At 39.1% G+C, this 19,435-nt stretch overlaps 1 protein-coding gene across 10 annotated transcripts in view; it reads left to right on the top strand.

Moving 5' to 3' along the window:
- hdac5 (histone deacetylase 5) overlaps positions 1-19,435 on the top strand; it is a 78,194-nt gene that overhangs the window by 24,684 nt on the left and 34,075 nt on the right. For 4 of the 10 annotated variants that reach the window (XM_079630139.1, XM_079630136.1, XM_079630138.1 and 1 more), the window contains exon 1: positions 5,688-6,674. The exons of 5 other annotated variants lie outside the window; for them this stretch is intronic. In XM_079630139.1, the coding sequence (XP_079486265.1) occupies positions 6,524-6,674 (151 nt within the window). In that variant the 5' untranslated portion in view covers positions 5,688-6,523. Of the gene's footprint in view, positions 1-5,687; positions 6,675-19,435 lie in introns of those variants that run through there. One more of the 10 variants, XM_079630137.1, reaches the window with a different exon arrangement.

Here is a 19,435-nt window from a genome sequence, read left to right as displayed (position 1 = left end):
CAGTGTTCAAAGTCAATGGTGCTGGGTGCAAGATAGGGTCCTTAGTGTCTACTTTCCTTCCTTACTTTTAGTTTTAATAATGAGTAGGGCGATTTGGTCAAATCTAGGGGTGTAATAATGGTATACAAACAAGACGGTTCGGTAGGAACTTCGGTATTGAAGTCAGGGTTCTGTACAGCAGAAGGGTAAAAATACAAAATTGCTTATTTTTTATTAAACAGTGGTTTATTGAACAAATTGTGTCTCTCTTTAAATAAATTTGATTATAATTAGCATTTTCTTAAATGCAGTTCATGCTGTAAACTATATATAAAGCATATACTGCATTTCTTGCACATTACTATAACATTAAAGGTTACAATTAACAACAGAGCCAAAAATATTAAATTCAGTTGATAGTTATTTTTAGATATAATAATAAACACTCAAAAAACAAAAACAAAAAATGTAAATTTGGCAGGTTTTGCATTAAAGGGGTCATGACATGAGAAACCAAATTTGCCTTGATCTTTTGGTATATAAGAGGTCTTTGTACCATTAAAACGTCCTGCAAGTTTCATAGCTTAAGACGTCCTCCCCATTATAAACGAATCATTTATTTAATCAAGCTCTAAATACAGCTCGTTCTGGATCCATGGTAAGAAGTGACGTCACGGTGCGAAGTGACGCACCAGCGTTTGCATATGACCGCCTCCAGCACAAATTCAACTACGCTTTAAGCGCAAGGCAACTACGCTCATTTCGCCCCACGTGCCGCGCGCCTCACAAGTGTTCAGTCGACGGACAGCGAGCCGAGTGGGTCTGTGTACAGGGAAATTACGATGCCACGCAGATGTGCTGTTGTGCCTGGCTGTGGACAAACAACATCTTTGAATACGCTGCCGAAAAATCCAGACGTCAGGGAAAAATGGATGCACTTTATTTTTTGCGGACGTCCCAGTCACGGCAGTGTTAATTTAAGCGTTTGTTCTATACATTTTAAGGATGACTGTTTTGAGGAAAAAAATCCCAATATGATGCTGGCTTTGCCAGAAAACTGTTGCTCAAAGATAAGTCAGCTGGATCCTTCACTTGTACCTGGCAAAGTAACTCGGTCCCGCTACACGTTTACTCTTTGAATTCTTGCACCCGGGAACAATACTTGACACCATTATGACTAAAAGTTTGCTAAGAAGTATTTCTGACTAAAAGAAGGCGGTATTTGAGACTCTGATCAAGTGTATCCATAGCAGACTGGTGGAAGTGGCCTTGAACGGCAACATACTCGGTGCATTATGAGTGTTGAAGTTTTCTTCACTTTTTGGCAATAGAAAAGACAACAGCCTTGTTTTCTCTGGTCAGGTAGCACCGATTTAAAAAAAATCTCCTTTCTACTATAGGCAGCCAAGTTTTATTGAAAGCCCATTTTGCAAGCGATGAAGTACCTTTTTAAGTGTGTAATATGCAGATCTGGTCAGTCGAATTGTTATAATCTACTTTTTTATTTTGTGTGTGAAAAAATTAGCACATTTTTTATATATCTGATATTAAAGAGTGGTGAAAACATTTGCGTAATAATAATGCTCTTACATCCGTTTTAGCAGCACATCACATTTAACCAAAAGCACTAAAAATGGCATTTTCCAGAAGAAATTGCACACATTAAATAAACATTGCGTTGTATGTGCATGCGCTGTTCTTCATGCATAATTTTTTAAACCTCTGTTTGCAGTTGCAGCTCAACTCCCATTATAATTGGACCGGTTTGTTATCTGAAAAGTGAGCGAGACACGGGTCAGTGAGCACCGCTTTAAATGAGTCAGCCTGTTTGAAACATCGATTTCTCTGGAATACCGCAGGAGTCCTTCCTCCAACACAGAGGATCTTGTCATTTTCTGCATGTGTTAATATTTGAATCGGTGGAATAAATACACACAAGTGTGTATGTATATGTGAACGTGTGCGTGTTCTCTGGCAGGGAGGAGCATTGCAGTTGGGGCTGTGCAGAGAATGAGTCATCGCAGCTTTCTATTTGAGGAGAAAGAATCTGTATGCGTCCCCTGTGCTGTGTGTGTGTGAATCCTCACTTTGGGTGTAAGTGCATCAGTCTATGCCTTGATATGAGTCATCAAATGATGATTCTAAAAAATGTTGTTTTTCTCGCTGTAAATGTATACGGGCTTCATATCAAGCTTTCATGGGCAGTTTATTGATAGGTTTGACCGCATTTGCTCAGAAGGATTTTTTAGAAGGCGTGTGTGTGTGTGTGTGTGTGTGTGTGTGTGTGTGTGTGTGTGTGTGTGTGTGTGTGTGTGTGTGTGTGTGTGTGTGTGTGTGTGTGTGTGTGTGTGTGTGTGTGTGTGTGTGTGTGTGTGTGTGTGTGTGTGTGTGTGTGTGTGTGTGCGCGCGTGTGCGCGTGTGCGCATGTCCTTTAGACCCCATTGCAGAGCAGAACTGAAAGCTAATTCTCTTTGCCTTTCCCTCACAGGAATGTCTGGCAGTCGCTCAAACAAGGACATTTAAGAAACAGTTTTGCAAACTGGAGCTAATTTCTCATTCCTTCCAGGTGATTCCGTTTAATTTCTTTTATTGGGTTTGTTTTTGGACTTGACAGCACTTTCAAAATAGATTTTGCGCACCTGAGAAATTCTCTTTGCTCACAATAAAGACAGGGAACAAATTGCTCATGGTTGGTTGTTGTTGTTCAGGCGGTATAAAAAGGCCATGGACTCTTCTGTTCTGTGCTGGATCGACTTGCAGTGAAAAGGATCACAGCACAAGCCGAGTTCTTTGAGCGACGGGGTCGGATTCTGGTGCAGCGACATGTTACTTTCCAAAAATAAAATGCACAAAAAAAATGTTAGGGTGTTATGGGTTGTTGCTAAGGTGATCTGAGTGATGAGCACATAGCTATAGCCTATGCTATTGCTAGATGGTTGCTCATTTGCCCAAAACCAAGTCTATATAATATGTTGGTCACTACATCAGGGATGTGATTTTATCCGTATTTTCCGACCTAAGAAAAGTGTATCCCACGTGAATTCAAGAATGTGAATCCAAGGGGGAAAAATAGCTGCATTTTGTAACACATTTAAAATATTTTCATGCATGGAGACTGTAGCTTCCTATTCCACAGCACAAGCTAGCAGTGCCATCTAGTGACTGTGTGGGACTCCCTTAACATCTCAGCCAGGGTCCAAAATTAACACCCGCCAAGTGCCGTATGCGAGTAGAAATCGATGTTGGCGAGTATACTGTAAAAAATACTCGCCAGTTGGCTGACGGTAGGACTTCGGGTCGTGCATTTGATAACGCAACGTGCCAAACATCTTCCCAAATTTGTAATGAGAGTCACTCATTTATAAGTTTATCAGCAAGAGAAGCTTTAAAGAGCTCCCTGCAGGTTTTTGTAAAAAGAAAAAGGTTCAATGGTTAACATTTGAAAGCAAAAAAGGATAAAAAAAAATGTAAGCATGCTTAAAATAAAATGTTCTAACATGCCAGCGGTCACAGGAGAGTCCCCAGTAAGAGAGTTGGTTATCTGTGTGAGAAACCGCTGTGTTTTTCTTGGCTTTGTTTTAATGAATCCCATCCAAACCGAGACTATTTTTGTGGGCTCGTAAGTGTGAGTTAATATAGTCCATGTCATTTAGGGTGGGAGAGAGAGTTTGCATGCTCCCAAAGCTTCGACGCATATTTAGCCCATCTGTCCGCAGCCACAGTGAGGAACGGCCACATTTATTTACCATTCTTCTCCAGCGTCCAAGATTCCTTCAAAACCCGGTGGCAAAAGGTTACGGCTCGCTTTGGGTTGGCCTTAATTGGGTCAGGTCTGGCTAAAGGCGAGAGACTAGCTGTCAAACAAAGTCTGCTGCCAAAGTCCTTGACATTACCAACATGAGTTCATCACTCGTAAAAAAAAGGGGCTTAAAAACAAGTGGTGCGCTCCCCCCCCACCACCTCCCCATGGCTAAATATAAGCCCAACTAACGTCAGTAAGCCTAAAAGGTACATCCACCTATAAATAACAGGGGTGGCTGGAAACTAAAGCAAACAGACGAGACTGAAGTTAAAAGGACCAAGTAAAATCTTCAACGTGCGTGCAGCTGTGGGACAGATAGCAGTTAGGCATGCCTAAAGAGCAACAAGTGCAAAGTCTAAGCGATTTGCAAGATGCAAGCATGCACTGCATACGTACACACTGATCATGCTGCATGCTGTCGAAAACTTGCTTCTATTTACAGCCTCAGATCAAATTATGTGTTGGCCCTGCAATGGGTGCCAACGCATTGAAAGTTGACTGCTTTGATTTCGCCAGCGTAAACACACACACATGTGCGCAGCCTGTATTTGCCCTCTTAGATCCCACCCTATGGCCAGGCAATGATAGTCGACGCTGGGTACGTGTCGTGCACATCTGTGCCATGTTGTTTTTAAACACGTCCTTTTTTCAAACAAGTGCTTGACAAAGCTTCTCTTTGATTGTTGCCTGCTCTTAAGCCAAATCCATTTTCACTCTCCAACACACTAGTGGTCATGGTGACAGACTGCTCTAAGAAAAGCACGTCAGAGGTCTAATTTAGGCGCTCTGGATAAATCTTACCCTTTAATATTGGTATGCGACCAACTTTCCTTGCATGAATCAAATGTTTAGCCGTCATTGTAAGAAAACTGTGAAACTGATTCGTTTTATCTTTCTTTTTTAGTCTTGACACATCTTTTCTGGAGCTTTGTGCTTGTGCAACAGGTCTGTCTGTCTTGTATAATAAATGCAATGCCCATTACCATTAGGCAGTGGGTCTCTAAGCTGATGCAGAACGCAGATGCCCGATAACCTTGTCATATACAGTATCATTCAGGAGGACATGAAATCAATGGCGCATTTCACAATAGATGCATTTTGCTGTCCTCAAACCTAACGTCACAAAGATTTAGTACATTACTGATTTAAATTCACCTCCAGACATCATTCTGGTCTCTTTTTTGACAGGGCACCATTATCTATTGGAAAATGTGCATTTCGACAGCACAGGGGTCACATATTATTTGATTTTTTTATCAATACAGTTTAAACACACATTTTTCTAATTATTCTCCTTTTTAATAAATGGCTAATTTACCATTTTTGTGCTTTGTAAGTTGCTGCTGTTGATCTGAATGATAAATCCAGTGCCCTCGCAGGTTTGGTAATGCTGTATTGGCCACCCTAGTCTTTTAACCCACATGCGCTTGTGAAACGGTGACCCTTGTGTCAATAGTGCTGACGCAAATTCCTTGTGTAAACAGCAAGCAGTTCTCAGAACCAAAAGCTTAGATTTAAACGCTTGTGTTTCAAATGCGTGAATTAGTTCCAATCATTACAGCGTGCATTGGCACAAATTTAGCAGCGCTCGTGTTGCTTTGTATCTCGTTTGCTCTCGGGTTGGCTTGTATTATCAAGTTAAACTCTGTTTGGTCTCACTCCTCCAGTCCTGTCACGGTCTTGTGTCAGATTGGCTCCTTTTTTGGCTCCTATTATTGTTTTTGGCTCCTTTATTTACGTGACAAACAATCAACCATCCCCTCTCTTCCATCTTCTTTCCCCCCTCCCTCCTCTCCCTTTCTCTCTCTTTCTCCGAGCAAGCTCTCAGCTCCCGACTCTATTTATAGCACGGTCCCGCCCCTCCCCTGTCGCTCGGCAGCTATTTCCAGCAGCCTGAAGCAGCTCCAGTCTGTTTGTAAACTCCACGTCTCTACACCTCTGCTCTCCCGTTCGCCACGCACAGCGGGTGAAGCTGCAGAGATTCGGCTTTAAACAAATACACAAAAGCAACAGTCACACTAAACAGAACAACGTCGGACGGTTCACTTTAAGCCCATTCATCAGGAGAGCGAGTTGTACTGTGCTGTAGCGAAGACTGGCTGGCTGTTCAGAGAGGCGAGGGGAAGGAAGGAACAGAGAGACCGGCAGGCAAAAAAAAATCCCCCAGTGATCTATTTTGTGATCGTCTCTCCTGTTTCGGTGGCTTTCATCTCGTCTTTCCAAGCTCCGTCGCGTTTCGTCATGGGGAAGTCTCTCTTTTGGAGTCTGCCGATACCACATGCTTAACTTCAGATGATTGAAGGATACAGGCACGCTCAGACAGGGGGGACTTGGACACAAGCCACACTCGGACTTGTCGGCGTGAATTAGCAGTTTGTTTCTGACATAGACGATTAGACAAGAAGGTGATGTGGTTAATGAATAGACTCGTTTGTGTGTCGTACAGCTGACAATTTAAGGATTTGTCTACGGCATTTCCTTCCCACAGAGACTGGTTCTGCTTGCATTTTTTATTTGATCTATTTTTTTATTAAACCATGGAGCTAACGGGCAAAGCGGTTGATGATTCTTTGCATGCATGTACATTTTGGTAAAAAAAAGGACGCACTGCCTTTTTCCCTCTTCCTTCAAATGTGTTTGCGTTTTTCACTTTTTTTGATGGAGAGTGGGTTGCCATCTCCTTTTTCATGTTGATTTTGCTGTATTTTTGCATTTATTGTGTGGCGGTATTTTGAGACTGGCATGCTTTTGAAGCCAACCGTACCGGGACTGTGCGCAATGTTGCAGACGATCTATGAGACCGAATCCTGCTTTTCTTCAGACAGCACGTCCAGCAGAGAGCGACCCGTGGAGCTGCTTCCTCAATCCAGAAGCACCAGCATGCCTAGCACTGGTGAGTTAGAGAGAGAGATAACGGGCTAGAGAGAAGCAGATACACAAATGCAAGCATGCTTGAAGAGAAGTGTATTGGTTTGGGGTGGCAGGTAGAAATGTGCTTGCTTTGCTCTCATTTGAAGATGCATTGAAGTCAAAGGTGTTGATGTTTCTTTGATAGCACAACAGTCGTGCTGTGGCTACACCTTGACTTTGTTTTGTATGGGTCAAGCTATGTATTGGGTAAAACCACGAGGGTCATGGTGTAAACCTGAAACAAAGGTGGCTGCTTTTCCTTCACACAGTACCATGACCAATGTCACTCTTTTGCTAATTTGTTCATTCTCTTCGGCTGGTTAATCTGTTGAGGATATTAGGTTAAGATTTTTACGGTCAACACGTGGTTTCGAATGCTCCTGAAAGTATTTAACCAGTTGCAAATGACCACTGTGAATTTGAACTTGAAGCAGTTTTTTTTTTATGTTCTCAGATTTTAAAATAATATAATTTTGTTCCTCAGAGTTCAAGAAGCTCTTAGCCTTATATTGGCAGAGCAAACTTGTCTCTCGTCCTTGTCAGAAGTGACGTCAACATTCCCGTCAGAGCTTTGCGAGGTTTGGCCATCTCTCACCTGCGCTTGAATCAACACAGAGGAATGACTATATAACAGTGTGTGGGTGTGCAAGCGCTTCTTTTGCCTCGCACTGGCCCTGTTTATCTGTCACCTGTTCAAATAGATAGATTCGCCATTATTTTAGATCCATTCACCTCTTTATTTGTAGAAGGGATCCCTTTGTATATTTTTGAAATGTATTAATGCATTTCTCTGTTGATTTAGGCCAGGGCAACAATTGAACTAGATTTACTGTAAGGGTTCAGTTTAGTGTTGACAATTCTACCCAAGAAGTTTTTCCATTTAAATAACAAATGTATATTTTTCATTATTGTACAGAGTTAGAAAGTGGATCCTTTATATTATACTTTGTTTTATTTTAATTATGTTCCCTTTGTCTTCATCATATATCTTGGTAACTTAAACAAATCGGTGACACTTTACAATGACAGTAACATTAGTTAATGCATTAACTAACATGAACTAACAAAGAGCAATATATTTTTACTGCATTTTTACTAACTTTGTTAATGTTCATGTTAGTTCAGAGAGCATTAACAAATGTTGACATACAACTTTTGATTTTAATAATGTATTTGTAAATGTAGAAATGAACATTAACTGAGATTATTAAATGCTGTAGAAGTGTTATATTGTTAGTTCATGGTAACTAATGTAGTTAACTAATGTTAACAAATGAAACTTTATGATAAAGTGTATCGTGTGATTTAAGTATTCATTTCTTTTTAAAAATCGTACTGACCCTGAATATTTGAATGTTAGTGTACTAATGCATTTTAAACGTTTGAAGCTAAATTCAAATCAGTTACTGGATTATGAACAAAGTTGAATCAACAATAATAATTGATAAAACAAAACGTAACAATAGTCATTCATAAATTAATATTACCCAAGATTAATAAATGCTCTAAACATGTTGTCTGTTGTTAGTTACTGTAACATTAATGCATTAACTAATATTAACCAACATAATTTTTTTTTTTTTTTTAAAGTTACCATTATTTTTTTCTAAAACTATTTTTGTGTGTGTTTTGTTGGAATCCTATAAGAAAATTCCCAGGGTGCTTTTGTTCCAAAGTATGAGTAAAATCCAATAAAATTCCTTTAGGATAGACAAAAAATGTCAAAAGAGCAGAACCTTCTCCTTTAACAAAACATGTGTCATAGTTGTTTACTCTTCAACACTAGTGTATAGAGTGCTGACATGTCTAATTGTCGTAAAGGGAACCTGACACTCATCCGCATATGCTGTAACACATCAAGTACAGCATGTGTTCTGATTATGGAACACAATGTATTGCATCAGGGATTGCACAATTATTGTACGCGTCTAGACATCTGTCTGTGTAATTGTGGTTACTGGTTAAACTGGTCACTTAGTTTGTTTATAAGTGGAATAGCTGCAAGACATTCTGTAAAATATTCAACCGGGAGGTGTCTGACATGTGTGGATGTGTTTTGTTCCAGCAGACGCTTTCAAATTTGCAGACTCTACAAAGAAATGTTCTGACATCGGTCAAAAAAAAATAGTTGGTGTACCTTTAAGTACTTTATGATTGAGGCCAAATGAGTTCCCTCACCAGTGCTGGAACATTTCTTTGCAGATTTTGCAAGCTACGATGAATTTACCGGATAAGCTGAGCTGATCTTCTAAACTTGCTGAACTGGGATCGAATCATTATAAGTCGATACTCCCTGAGGAGGTTTTTAATTAATTGTACCTGTGTTATGTAATGGAAAAAAAAACCTTGCAACATCCTGCTGAATCATTATGGATTAGATGGATTGCAGATTTGATGACCGACTGGTGGCTGCCCGTCCGAGCTTTTATCTGACTGAAAACATGTGACCGTAAAACAGTCCTAGAGAATAAAGAGAATTTTTTTAAATGCAACTTTAAACAGTTGACTTTGTGATAAAGAAAACCCCTGCTAAGATTAAACGGGTTTGATTGGAAAGAAATTCAGACAATTGAAACGGCTTTGTTCTGTGGTCTGTTTAATCTGCGTTGCAGAAATGTAGACCATAATAGTAGTTTGTGTTGTGTCAATCACTTCAAACAAAGGCAAAGAACAGTATCTTTGAAATCAGAGACAGAAACAGTCAACACTGCAGCCGAAACATTACATAAATGTATTGAATGGGGTGCTGATATAGAAATCAATCATGACTTTGACATGCCCCCGTCCTCTCGGTTCACCACCTGCATTCTGTATATGTTTTAGATATTATATCATTAATTTTCCTGGTATAAACCACATATAAAGATCTCTGGCAAATTTCCTAAATAACCATGAAGCAATATCAATATTTTTTTGTAAGTAATGGGACATGCAAACAATGCTACATTAACGATAGCGTATATGGATGGCGTATTGGGTATACAAGTGCCATCTGAGTTATATGCCAGAAATAGCAAATGGATTTAGCCAAACAGACTGGAATTGTCATGCAAGGCCATGCTGTCATTTGGCACTGGGAAACGTTGGCAATAAATGGTTATGCAAAAAAGGCCCTGAGTAATAAAGTCAATGTGAAACACAAAGTACAATGATAGCAACCCTTAGGACTTTGGTAATTTATTGTATTTCTTGGCTCTTAAACCTTTATTTTTATCCATAGATTTTTGTTTTCTGTTGGCTTATAAGGTGGGCCAGTAAATCAGATTTTAACTTTTCTACTTTCCCTGATAAAATGTTCACTGCCTACACCATAAAAGAATGATCAATTTGTATTTTAAGTAATGTTTTTAAAAAGTTATGCCTTTTTGCAACAAGCTGGGGATTATACAGTTATAATGTAGCCACAAATAAAACATGTTTTTGCTGGAAAACTCATTTTATATTATGCATGTATGTACTATTATGCAGTTTTTAACACATTGTTACTGATTCTTTCATTAATGCAAAAGAATGTAACTGTGGTTTGACAGATGATCTAAATGTCAGACAACAAGAAAAATAGTTTCAGAAAAGTTTTTTTTTTTTTTCATTTGAAATTTTTCATTTGCACTTTCATTTGCATTCCAAGTGTGCTTTCTTATAGCCGCCTATATTAAGAGCTCTAAATTTAGGTGTATCGTTTCAACCATGGCCAGTCAACTGTCTCCCTAGTGATGCCCTGTGCTATAATAAGCGCTGCCTGTTTACAGCCCTATGGTCTCACCCCCATGTCTTGAATGACAACTGGAGCTTTCAGGGCACTGAATGCATTAGCTCCACCCACTATAACCTTTCAACACCTACTTTGAGGTCTATTCTCAAACTGCTGGGCACTTGGTGTCGTGGTTGACAGACATGAGTCAGTCTATCAGTGATTCAGTGGTTGATCAGTTGTTTATCTGTTGCTCTTTCTTCGCGTAGCAGTTATCAATGTTGTTTCCGGGTTGTGTTCTTTTCACGGGTTAAAAAATCTGTGTTGGGCTACAAAATGCATCACATAATCATTAAGGGAAAGTTGGAAGCTTTGTCAATGGTGTTGACAGGTGAAGCTTATTTTAGGTTTAACAAAAAGATACTCAATATGGAAAATAATGAATGTTAAAATGTTCTTCTCTTCACTAGTAGTTCAGTATCAGGAGATAATAGCGGACACTGAACATTCAGTTCAGATTGAGGACATTGTGCAGCAGAGTGGACATAGTATACAGTATATATATATATACTCCAAGATGTTCTGTTTGTACCCTACACATGATGAGCTAATAATATCTCACTGGTCTCATGTTATTATCTACTATTATTGGGTTTTAGTATAGTGTAGTCTTCTTATGGCACTCAGGGATATTTCTGGATGCAAGATAGTATTGCAGACAACAATATGCATAAATTGGTGAGGGGTGAGGCCTGTTCTTTGCGGTCGTGTCCTGGTTGTTGTGTCAGATTCTTTACAAGTCTACACTTCATTTCTTGTTGTTGCTTGGGTTTTCTGGGTAATTGCATATTTACTTACTATACGTCAAAAGAGCCACATCGGTTTATATCCAATATAATTTTGATTTGGCCATTTTGTCATAATTTTTTTTTATTTGGACATTATCCTATGGCCAGTTGGGGTGAGTAAATGAATACAGAATTTTTATTTTTGGGTGAGCAATCCCTTTAAGGGGGTGCACATTGAACAAGAATAAAAGTCAACAGATGATGAGATTTAACATAATTCAATAAAGATACATTACAGCTGCAAACTAGAAAAATGTATTGCATTTTATATTGATACATTTTTGTTTTTATGTAGCCTAGGCTTTATTTAAGCTGTCAACCCACTAAAAGTCACATTTATAATGAAAACATATTGGGCCCTATCTTGCACCCAGCGCAATTGACTTGGAACACCGACGCATGTATCATTCCTATTTTGCATCCACTTTGATTCTCTAATAATTATAAACAGACTCAGCAGTTTTCATTTTTGCAAATCATACATTATTACAAGGAAAAATATTAACACACGAGGGAGGTTGTGTCCGTGAAGATGTGAAAAAGATCTATCTAGATTTTAAAAAAAAAATCTAGATTAGGCTACACATTTACCCAAATTATACGCCTGTTTAACCGAAGCTAATTTGGGTGGGTTTCTCCCATCATCCCCAATGTCACTTCTCTGTGTTTTACGGCCCTGACGAGAACGTCGGCCTCCTCGGCTGTGAACCGCTCCTGGCGCGCGCTGGCAAATCCGCCGTTATAATAGCGATCCGCCATGGAACAAGCGCGCATGCTCTTAAAGGGAATGTGAGAGGACGCTCTGATTGGTTTATTTCACGTTACGCCCAAACCACACCTATGAATAATGAAGCTACTTCAGACCAACCCCTTTTAGATTTGCGTCGGGCGCAAGAGTCATTTATCCCGCCGGGAAAATAGCAACAGTGCCGGGATCCGCCCACAAAGTTACTTGCGCTTTGCGCTTTGACACTTGCGTTTCAGATCGTTAAAATAGGGCCCATTATGTATGTTCCTTTGTTTTTTGAAGGTTTTGTTTGAATTTATTGGAAAATTATATGAGTGGCGTGGAAGATATTTCTGCAACCTCTGAAACTCTACCAGGGCACAGACGATGGACGCTTAATAGTGGTGGTGATGTGCGCATATTAATAGAAAACAATGGTTTAGAAATGTTGGCTGCTGTACTGTATGTTCTGCTCATCTTCATTTCTTTTCTCGTCTTAATAAGAAATAGCAGCAAGCATGGTTACTCAAACATGGATACTAGGAGAAAAAAACTGCTCAAACATAGAGACAGATCCATTTTGTTTCTCTTGCCAAATGACCCATGACTGTAAATTCCAGATATCCTTTAATATCCTTTACTGGAAATAGTTTCATAAGAAAAAGAATAAACTTTCTACAAAACATGCCATCCAAACCCCTCAGGAGATCTGTAGAGTTGAGGCTGATATTCAAAGCAAAGATCTAGTTCCCTCTCTGACTTTCTCAATTGCCGGTCACCCAAATGAAATTGTTTGCAAGAAGAATCAAAAGTGTTGGGATTTGGGATATTGGGAGTTTTTGTACCCACCAGAGGCAGTTCAGGCCAGAGAATTGAAACCACTGTTGGTGGCATTTTGTCAGGGCCACCTGTTCCTCTGCTGTTTAGACTGAATATGAATAATGCTAATAATTAATCATTTTAATATTAATGGTCATGATTAAATGATCATTTCGAAAGGTTCTAGTTCTAGAGGAGCTTTTCCCCATCCCACCCGAATGCTTGCAGAATAGTAATGTGAAAGTACTGCTATTAGTATTTGAAAATTAATCAATACTAACTTGAAAAACCATAACACCACCTTGATATATATTTCATGTCTTTTTTGAGGGGGGAAAATCTTTATTTTTTCTGCTGGAATACACTCTGCGACCCCCTCTCTGCTTCTTTCTAAAAAGTGGTGTGAGATGAATTCCGCACCACACATTGAAGTTTACCCAGAAAACAACATTCCTCTCATGCAAGCGTTTGACGTCAATGCTGGTGCATTTATAGAACCTGTAAACAGTGGCCGGCACTCAGCCTGCTACTTAGCGATGACATTTCATCGTCTGAATGTTTATGCTTTGCATGTGGCTTCATCTTCTTCTCTGCTTTTTTTTCCTTCTCATGAAAGGTTGTACCATTTGAACCAGAGCCCTAAGGAATGGTGGTTGGGCATACGCAGCTCACGCTATGATTGGTAGAGGTTTTGGTGTTGAATGGGACACTGTTTTGGGGCTGATGGGGAAGGAGGGGGGTGATGGGAAATGGAGTTGGTGGCTCAAGTTTAGTGCCATATGATGCCTACAAATGACAATGGATTCAGCTGTCATCAGTATGGACTGGTTCTCCCACTACCGTTACCAATGCAGGTACAAGGCAGATATTAAAATGTAATATTTTGTCAAAAATAAATAGAAAATAGAATATTATAGGCTAAAATTAATCATTATAGATGCTAAATGTCAACTTGTGCATCACAACATTATAATGTGCTGTATAAAAAATGGATACTAGTTTAGAGATTTGCTTAAGTTTAATAGTTTTATTAAAATATTAGACTTTTAAGTATCAACTTTAAGTGTTAGATGGCAAAGGTTATCTAATTGTAGAAAATAGAGAAAAATTAGCATGCACAATTAAATATTCAATACTGACTGACCTATATCTAGCCTTCTATATTTAATTGTGCATGCTCATTTCTGCATATTTTTACATTTTCATTTGCATGCAAGTTTTATAACAATATTAATTAAATTATTTAATAACAATCTTTCATGTAACCTTTAGCAGATCTCAAAATATCAATTTTCATACTGTACATTGCTGCTACAGTACATCAACATTAATCCGCATTTTCAAGTGTTTTTCAGAAGTTTCACATCCACACTGAAACGTCAGAAAATGGCAAATTAATCGTATTGCACATGCGAAAAACTTCATAAGCACTCACTGAGATGATATAGACGGAACACATAATGAAGCTCTCATGCTATTCTTCTAGCAGGATCATTTTGTTTGGCAAAATATCTCATCTTTAACAGAGCGTTTTCAAAATGCTTCATCTTTGTTGACAAAAACCAGTGTGGACTGAAGGCCAAAACGTAGGGAAAAAGATGAGTTTTAAAACGAAAACTTATTGGTGTGGACAAGCCAAGGCCTGTGATATTGTAAGCATAAATTCACACTTAGCATTTAAAACATTTTATTTTATTTTTGTTTTTGACTTTTGTTATTACTCTTTTTTTTAAAAAAATGTTTTTAGTATAAGATTTTAATGATCATCATGCAATTAGTTGTGAAAACCTTATACGTAATCTTCCACGCACAAAGCAACAGGAATACAAATTGAGCCTAACGGTTGGTGCATGTGCTCAAACTGGCGCCATATCCCGATAACATTAGCCCCACTTTTCCCATAATATGCTGTCTTCTCTCAGCTGACCTATAAATAATTAAAAGGCCAACAATAAAAATAAAAAGCACTGCTCTCTCGCTAAAATAAAAGATGGCACCATTCGGCAAGCGTGACGTGAACAAATCGACATGCATTAGCCGATAAATGCTATTGACTTTCAGCAGTGTCATTATCCACTTTAATTGACGTCATTGTCCGCATGCCTTATGGATCAACAGTCATTATGAACTAACATCATGTGGTGCACAAGCCCTCTCTTTCCCTTTTTTTACAGCTGTCTTTTTTTGGGCTTCCACCAAGGAACTGCTGGTTGCTTGTTTTCCCAGGACGAGGGGAGCCTACCCCTCCTTTAGGCCTGCCAAGGCATCGGAGGTTCCTGGGGCCCATAAATCACACTGGCTATTTGTAACTCTCCCTTACCAGCTTCAAACCCCAAGTTTAAGCTGCCAAGAAGCCCTTCCAAAGGATGTAAATATCACCCAGTACTTTTTTTTTACTCTTCTTTTCCTCCAGTTTTGGTCTCAGTGTCGCAAACCATTGGCTGGATCTGACCGAGTCCATTTGATTCTCTCTCTCTCTCCTAGTTCTCTCGCGCTCGTTCATCTATGTGCCGTTAACAAGGAGAGGATGCAGGACCGATTTGACAGGGCAGCCTACCGCACGTCGCTGTGTGCTATTTCTGGAAAGCAATATTCATGCTTTTCTCTCTCTCTCTCTCTCTCTCTCTCTCTCTCTCTCTCTCTCTCTCTCTCTCTCTCTCTCTCTCTCTCTCTCTCTCTCTCTCTCTCTCTCTCTCTCTCTCTCTCTCTCTTTCTGCCTTTCCATCTCTCCCACTCGTTTCTCTTCTGAAGCGTAGCTGGTGTACCGTTGCTAAAGAAAATAACCATGACGTAAACTGGGCTCTCTGCAAAATAGACTTTAAAACAGGGGGATGGTAGAGAGTGCCCAAAGAGCTCAAATAATAAATGGTTCCTCCAGGGAGGCAAGAACTCGTTTCAGTCAAAAAAGCAGTAAAATCAATATGAAACCACAAACTATTTATAAAAATGAAGTACATTTAAGGAAAAAGTAATCAGCCCTGTTGGTTTTAGAAAACGTCACCCCTTCCACTAAAGTCCTAATTGATTGATTGCAACTTTTTCTTACAGCGATTATTTGCTCATTGCCGTGTGGTTTCTACTGACAGTTTTTATTTGAAGGCAAACCACCATATTTTTTTTCTTCCCCTCATTCTGTCCTGGGGCCGGATTCACGAAAAGCAAGACAATTCTTGAGAGATAAATTCTAAGAGTTCGTAAGAATGTTTCTAAGTGCAAATTCTTGCACTCAATAACAATTCTTAAGTTCTCAAATATTTTCTTAAGAGCATCTTTTTTTTTTTCTTAAGAAGAAAACGATAAGCTTTGGTGTTATTTGATTGAGGAACACTTGCACAGTGTTCCTGGAGACTTGCTGAATTAAAAACTCCTCAAAGGCCATCTTTTTGCGCTCCCGGCATATTAGCGTAGTTATCAAAAGCGCTTGGCTTGACGGGAGTTAATTTTAATCACGTTGTGATTTTAATGCACGGTGTCAAGTTAAGATAGTTATTTTAAAAGAGCTTGTCTCAAGATGCAGCGGTCTTTCCCATTCATTTGCGCTCCATCTTTCTTGCGCTCTTTCAAGAGTGAATGAATCATGTATAACCTGCGCGTTCAGTCTAATGCAATGTTAATGATCGATCTGAATCACTTGTCCACATTTCTGGTACTAGTAATAAGTTCATGTCAATTCATTAAACACCTTACCTTTGGGGATTTAAGACAGGTTTTGGGTTATCCTAACTTTAAGAAGTTATATACGATTGTTTTTAAGAATATTCTTTTCAGGAATATGAATACTTCTTAAATGTTTTAAGAACAATCTTAAGAAAAAAGATAAGAACATTTGGTCACACATTAGATTAGGGTCTAATTCTTACTAACTAACTATTAACAACAACTTTTGCCTTAATAAACTCCTAATTACTGCTTATTAAAGGTACAATATGTAAGATATATGTTTTTAAATATCCAAAAACCACTTGCACAGTGTTATATATTTCGTTGAATTGTGTACTTACATTATCCTAAATGTTTCCAAGAATTTGTAAATTCTGAGAAATTCACAATTTTAAATAGTGCCCGTCACTTGTCGCCTGTCAATGACGTAATATCTGCGTTATCCCTGGTTTCCGCTTGTACTGCCACGGTAGGCACGGCAACAGACGTGAACAACTATGTGATGTCTAGCGGCACGCTGTTGTTGTTCCGTTCAAAGTCAACATTATGGACCATAGCAAGCAGACTTTGGGACAAAAGGAGAAATAAAACGAGGATCAATATCGGCGTGGCGTTTTCGAGATGGCGAGAGCTTCGCGACAAACTTCGATTTGACAGAGACGCCGTTCTTGCATGTGCTTTATTAGACAGGTGAGCAAATGTACATAAAACGAATCAATGTTATATAGCTCAACATGATGAAATGTCAGAATATGATCAGTATAATATTCTAATGTTGATCTAGCTTACTGCTAGTCTCATACAGCCAACAAACTAACATATAGAATAACATTATAACTTTCAACACACTCAAATGCTGTTTAGTATGATAGTGTAGTAGACAGAGTGAAACCTCATTCCTTTATATCCACAGGACGCGCGTGAGTCGCTGATATCTGTCTCTTATTAGCAATCGCGGCCTGCTTCATACCATAGTCATGTTAAAACACATGAATGTATTCACTCATCCATAAACATTATTAGATCCATCGGCATGACGACAAGTTCCGTGATTCCATGCTCATTCACTGCATCATCAACCTTTGTTATTGTTTTGAAGAGGTTAACGACCCCTATTGGGTAGCATTAAGGGATGTAGAATATGGTCATGCAGAATAAGGCATTAATATGTGCTTTATAAGTACTAATAAACAGCCAATATTCTAGTAATATGCATGCTAAGATGCAACTAGTTAATAGTGAGAATTGGACCCTAAACTAAAGAAGTTACCAAACTTTCTTAAGAAAATCTTTTGCGAATACAAAATGTTCTCATCTTTTTTTCTTAAGTTAGAAAATAAGACGACAAATAGCAGTTAAGAATAATTTTATTCTTAATGTTTTGTGAATCCAGGTCCCTGAATATTGTTGGTTTATAGTACAAATGTATCTCGTTCTTGCTGTGGGTGTGTGTGTACGGTCTCTTTTTTTGAATCTAACACAGGCCTGCACCTTATAAGCCCCTAGTTTGTTTCTGTGCTGGGGGAACACATCCCATGATTCACTGCTGTGTCCCAAAGCTTACCAACAGAGATGCTTCTGCAGAACAGAGAGAAGTGCAGGCACATTTATTAATGACTGTCCTTGAGGTCCTACCTCAGCGTCCTTAGCTTTCTCTTTCTCACTTAGTGTCCTCTTTCTATCTCTCTTGTAGGGGTGTGTGTGTGTTTGTATGTATAGGTATAATTTAAAAATATAAAAACACATATTATATTATAATATAACATTTTTGCTGGGTAACGGTTATATATCATTTGTATAAAAGTATAAGTTTCTAATCCCACAGAAACACTGCAAAATCTTGTGGAAAGCCTTCCCAGAAGAGTGGAAGCTGTAATAGCGTCAAAGGGAGGACCAACTCCATAATGTCTGTATTTAGAATGCAATGTCCCTGTTGGTGTAATGGTCAGGTGTCCCAATACTTTTACACACACACACACACACACACACACACGCAATATATATATATATATATATATATATATATATATATATATAATACTTTTTTGTTTTAAATTTGTCCGTTTTTTTGTTTCTTGTCACACAATAATCTCATGCAACTTGAATTAGTATTTTTTACGTATCGACGATATCAGAACATCCCTACTCTTTTTCTTTCTCTATATGTCTGTTCCTCTTTGTCAACGTCTCTCTTTGTCTCTGCACAACAGGGCTTTGGACTAACTGCTAAAATAAAGCTCCCCTGGCTGGAATGAAAGCAGGAAATGGTGTCAGCAAATTGTGTCAGCTGTAAGTTTCTCTTTCAACTGAGCTCTGAAAACAAAAGGAAAGCCCTTCGGGAGAGAGGAGAGGAGAGCGTTAGGTTGTTGCTGCCATGAGGGATATCGTCCCTGAGGATATAGCGGTTAGATGTCAACTTAAACACTGTTTTTCGATGGAAAGTTATCCTTAAAAATGTTTCAGTGCTTCAGCTAGATTGTGTAACTCATTGTCAGATTATTTTCTGGTTAGGTGCTGGTTTAGACCACAGCACATCTATAGATTGTCCTTGCTTGGAGTCCTTGGGCAGAGCTTTTATGACATTATTGAGGCTAACAACATGCTTTTCACGAGGGTCCTTATGTTTCTGCAAAGAAACTACATGCTGCATTCATCTCAGACGTCTATAATGCCGATCCGAGATGGGAGGGAGGGAACAGCGAGAGAGGGAAAGAGAGAAGCACAGCCGCCTGGCAATGTAGTGTCCTAAAATAGATTTGCGCACTTTTAAAAGCGCAGCGTGCCCCCCCATCCCCCCTCGCTCCCCTCCACTCCCCCCAGAGCATTATTAATCCAGGGCTATTTATAACTGCGCTTTTCACAGGCAGACTGTGTTCTGCCGCTGCTTGTGTTTAATCTCTTCTGGGAGTGAAGGGGAGAATGGGGGCCGGGGAGGAGGAGGCGGAGGTGTAGAGGAAAGCGGGAAAGACAAAGGGGAAGGAGTTTGAAGCCAGGAAAGA

Source organism: Phoxinus phoxinus (assembly GCF_949152265.1).
Source record: "Phoxinus phoxinus genome assembly, chromosome: 1".
NCBI lineage: Eukaryota > Metazoa > Chordata > Actinopteri > Cypriniformes > Leuciscidae > Phoxinus > Phoxinus phoxinus.
Note: the sequence above shows the minus strand (reverse complement) of the source record. Positions and strands in the feature narration are given on the sequence as shown.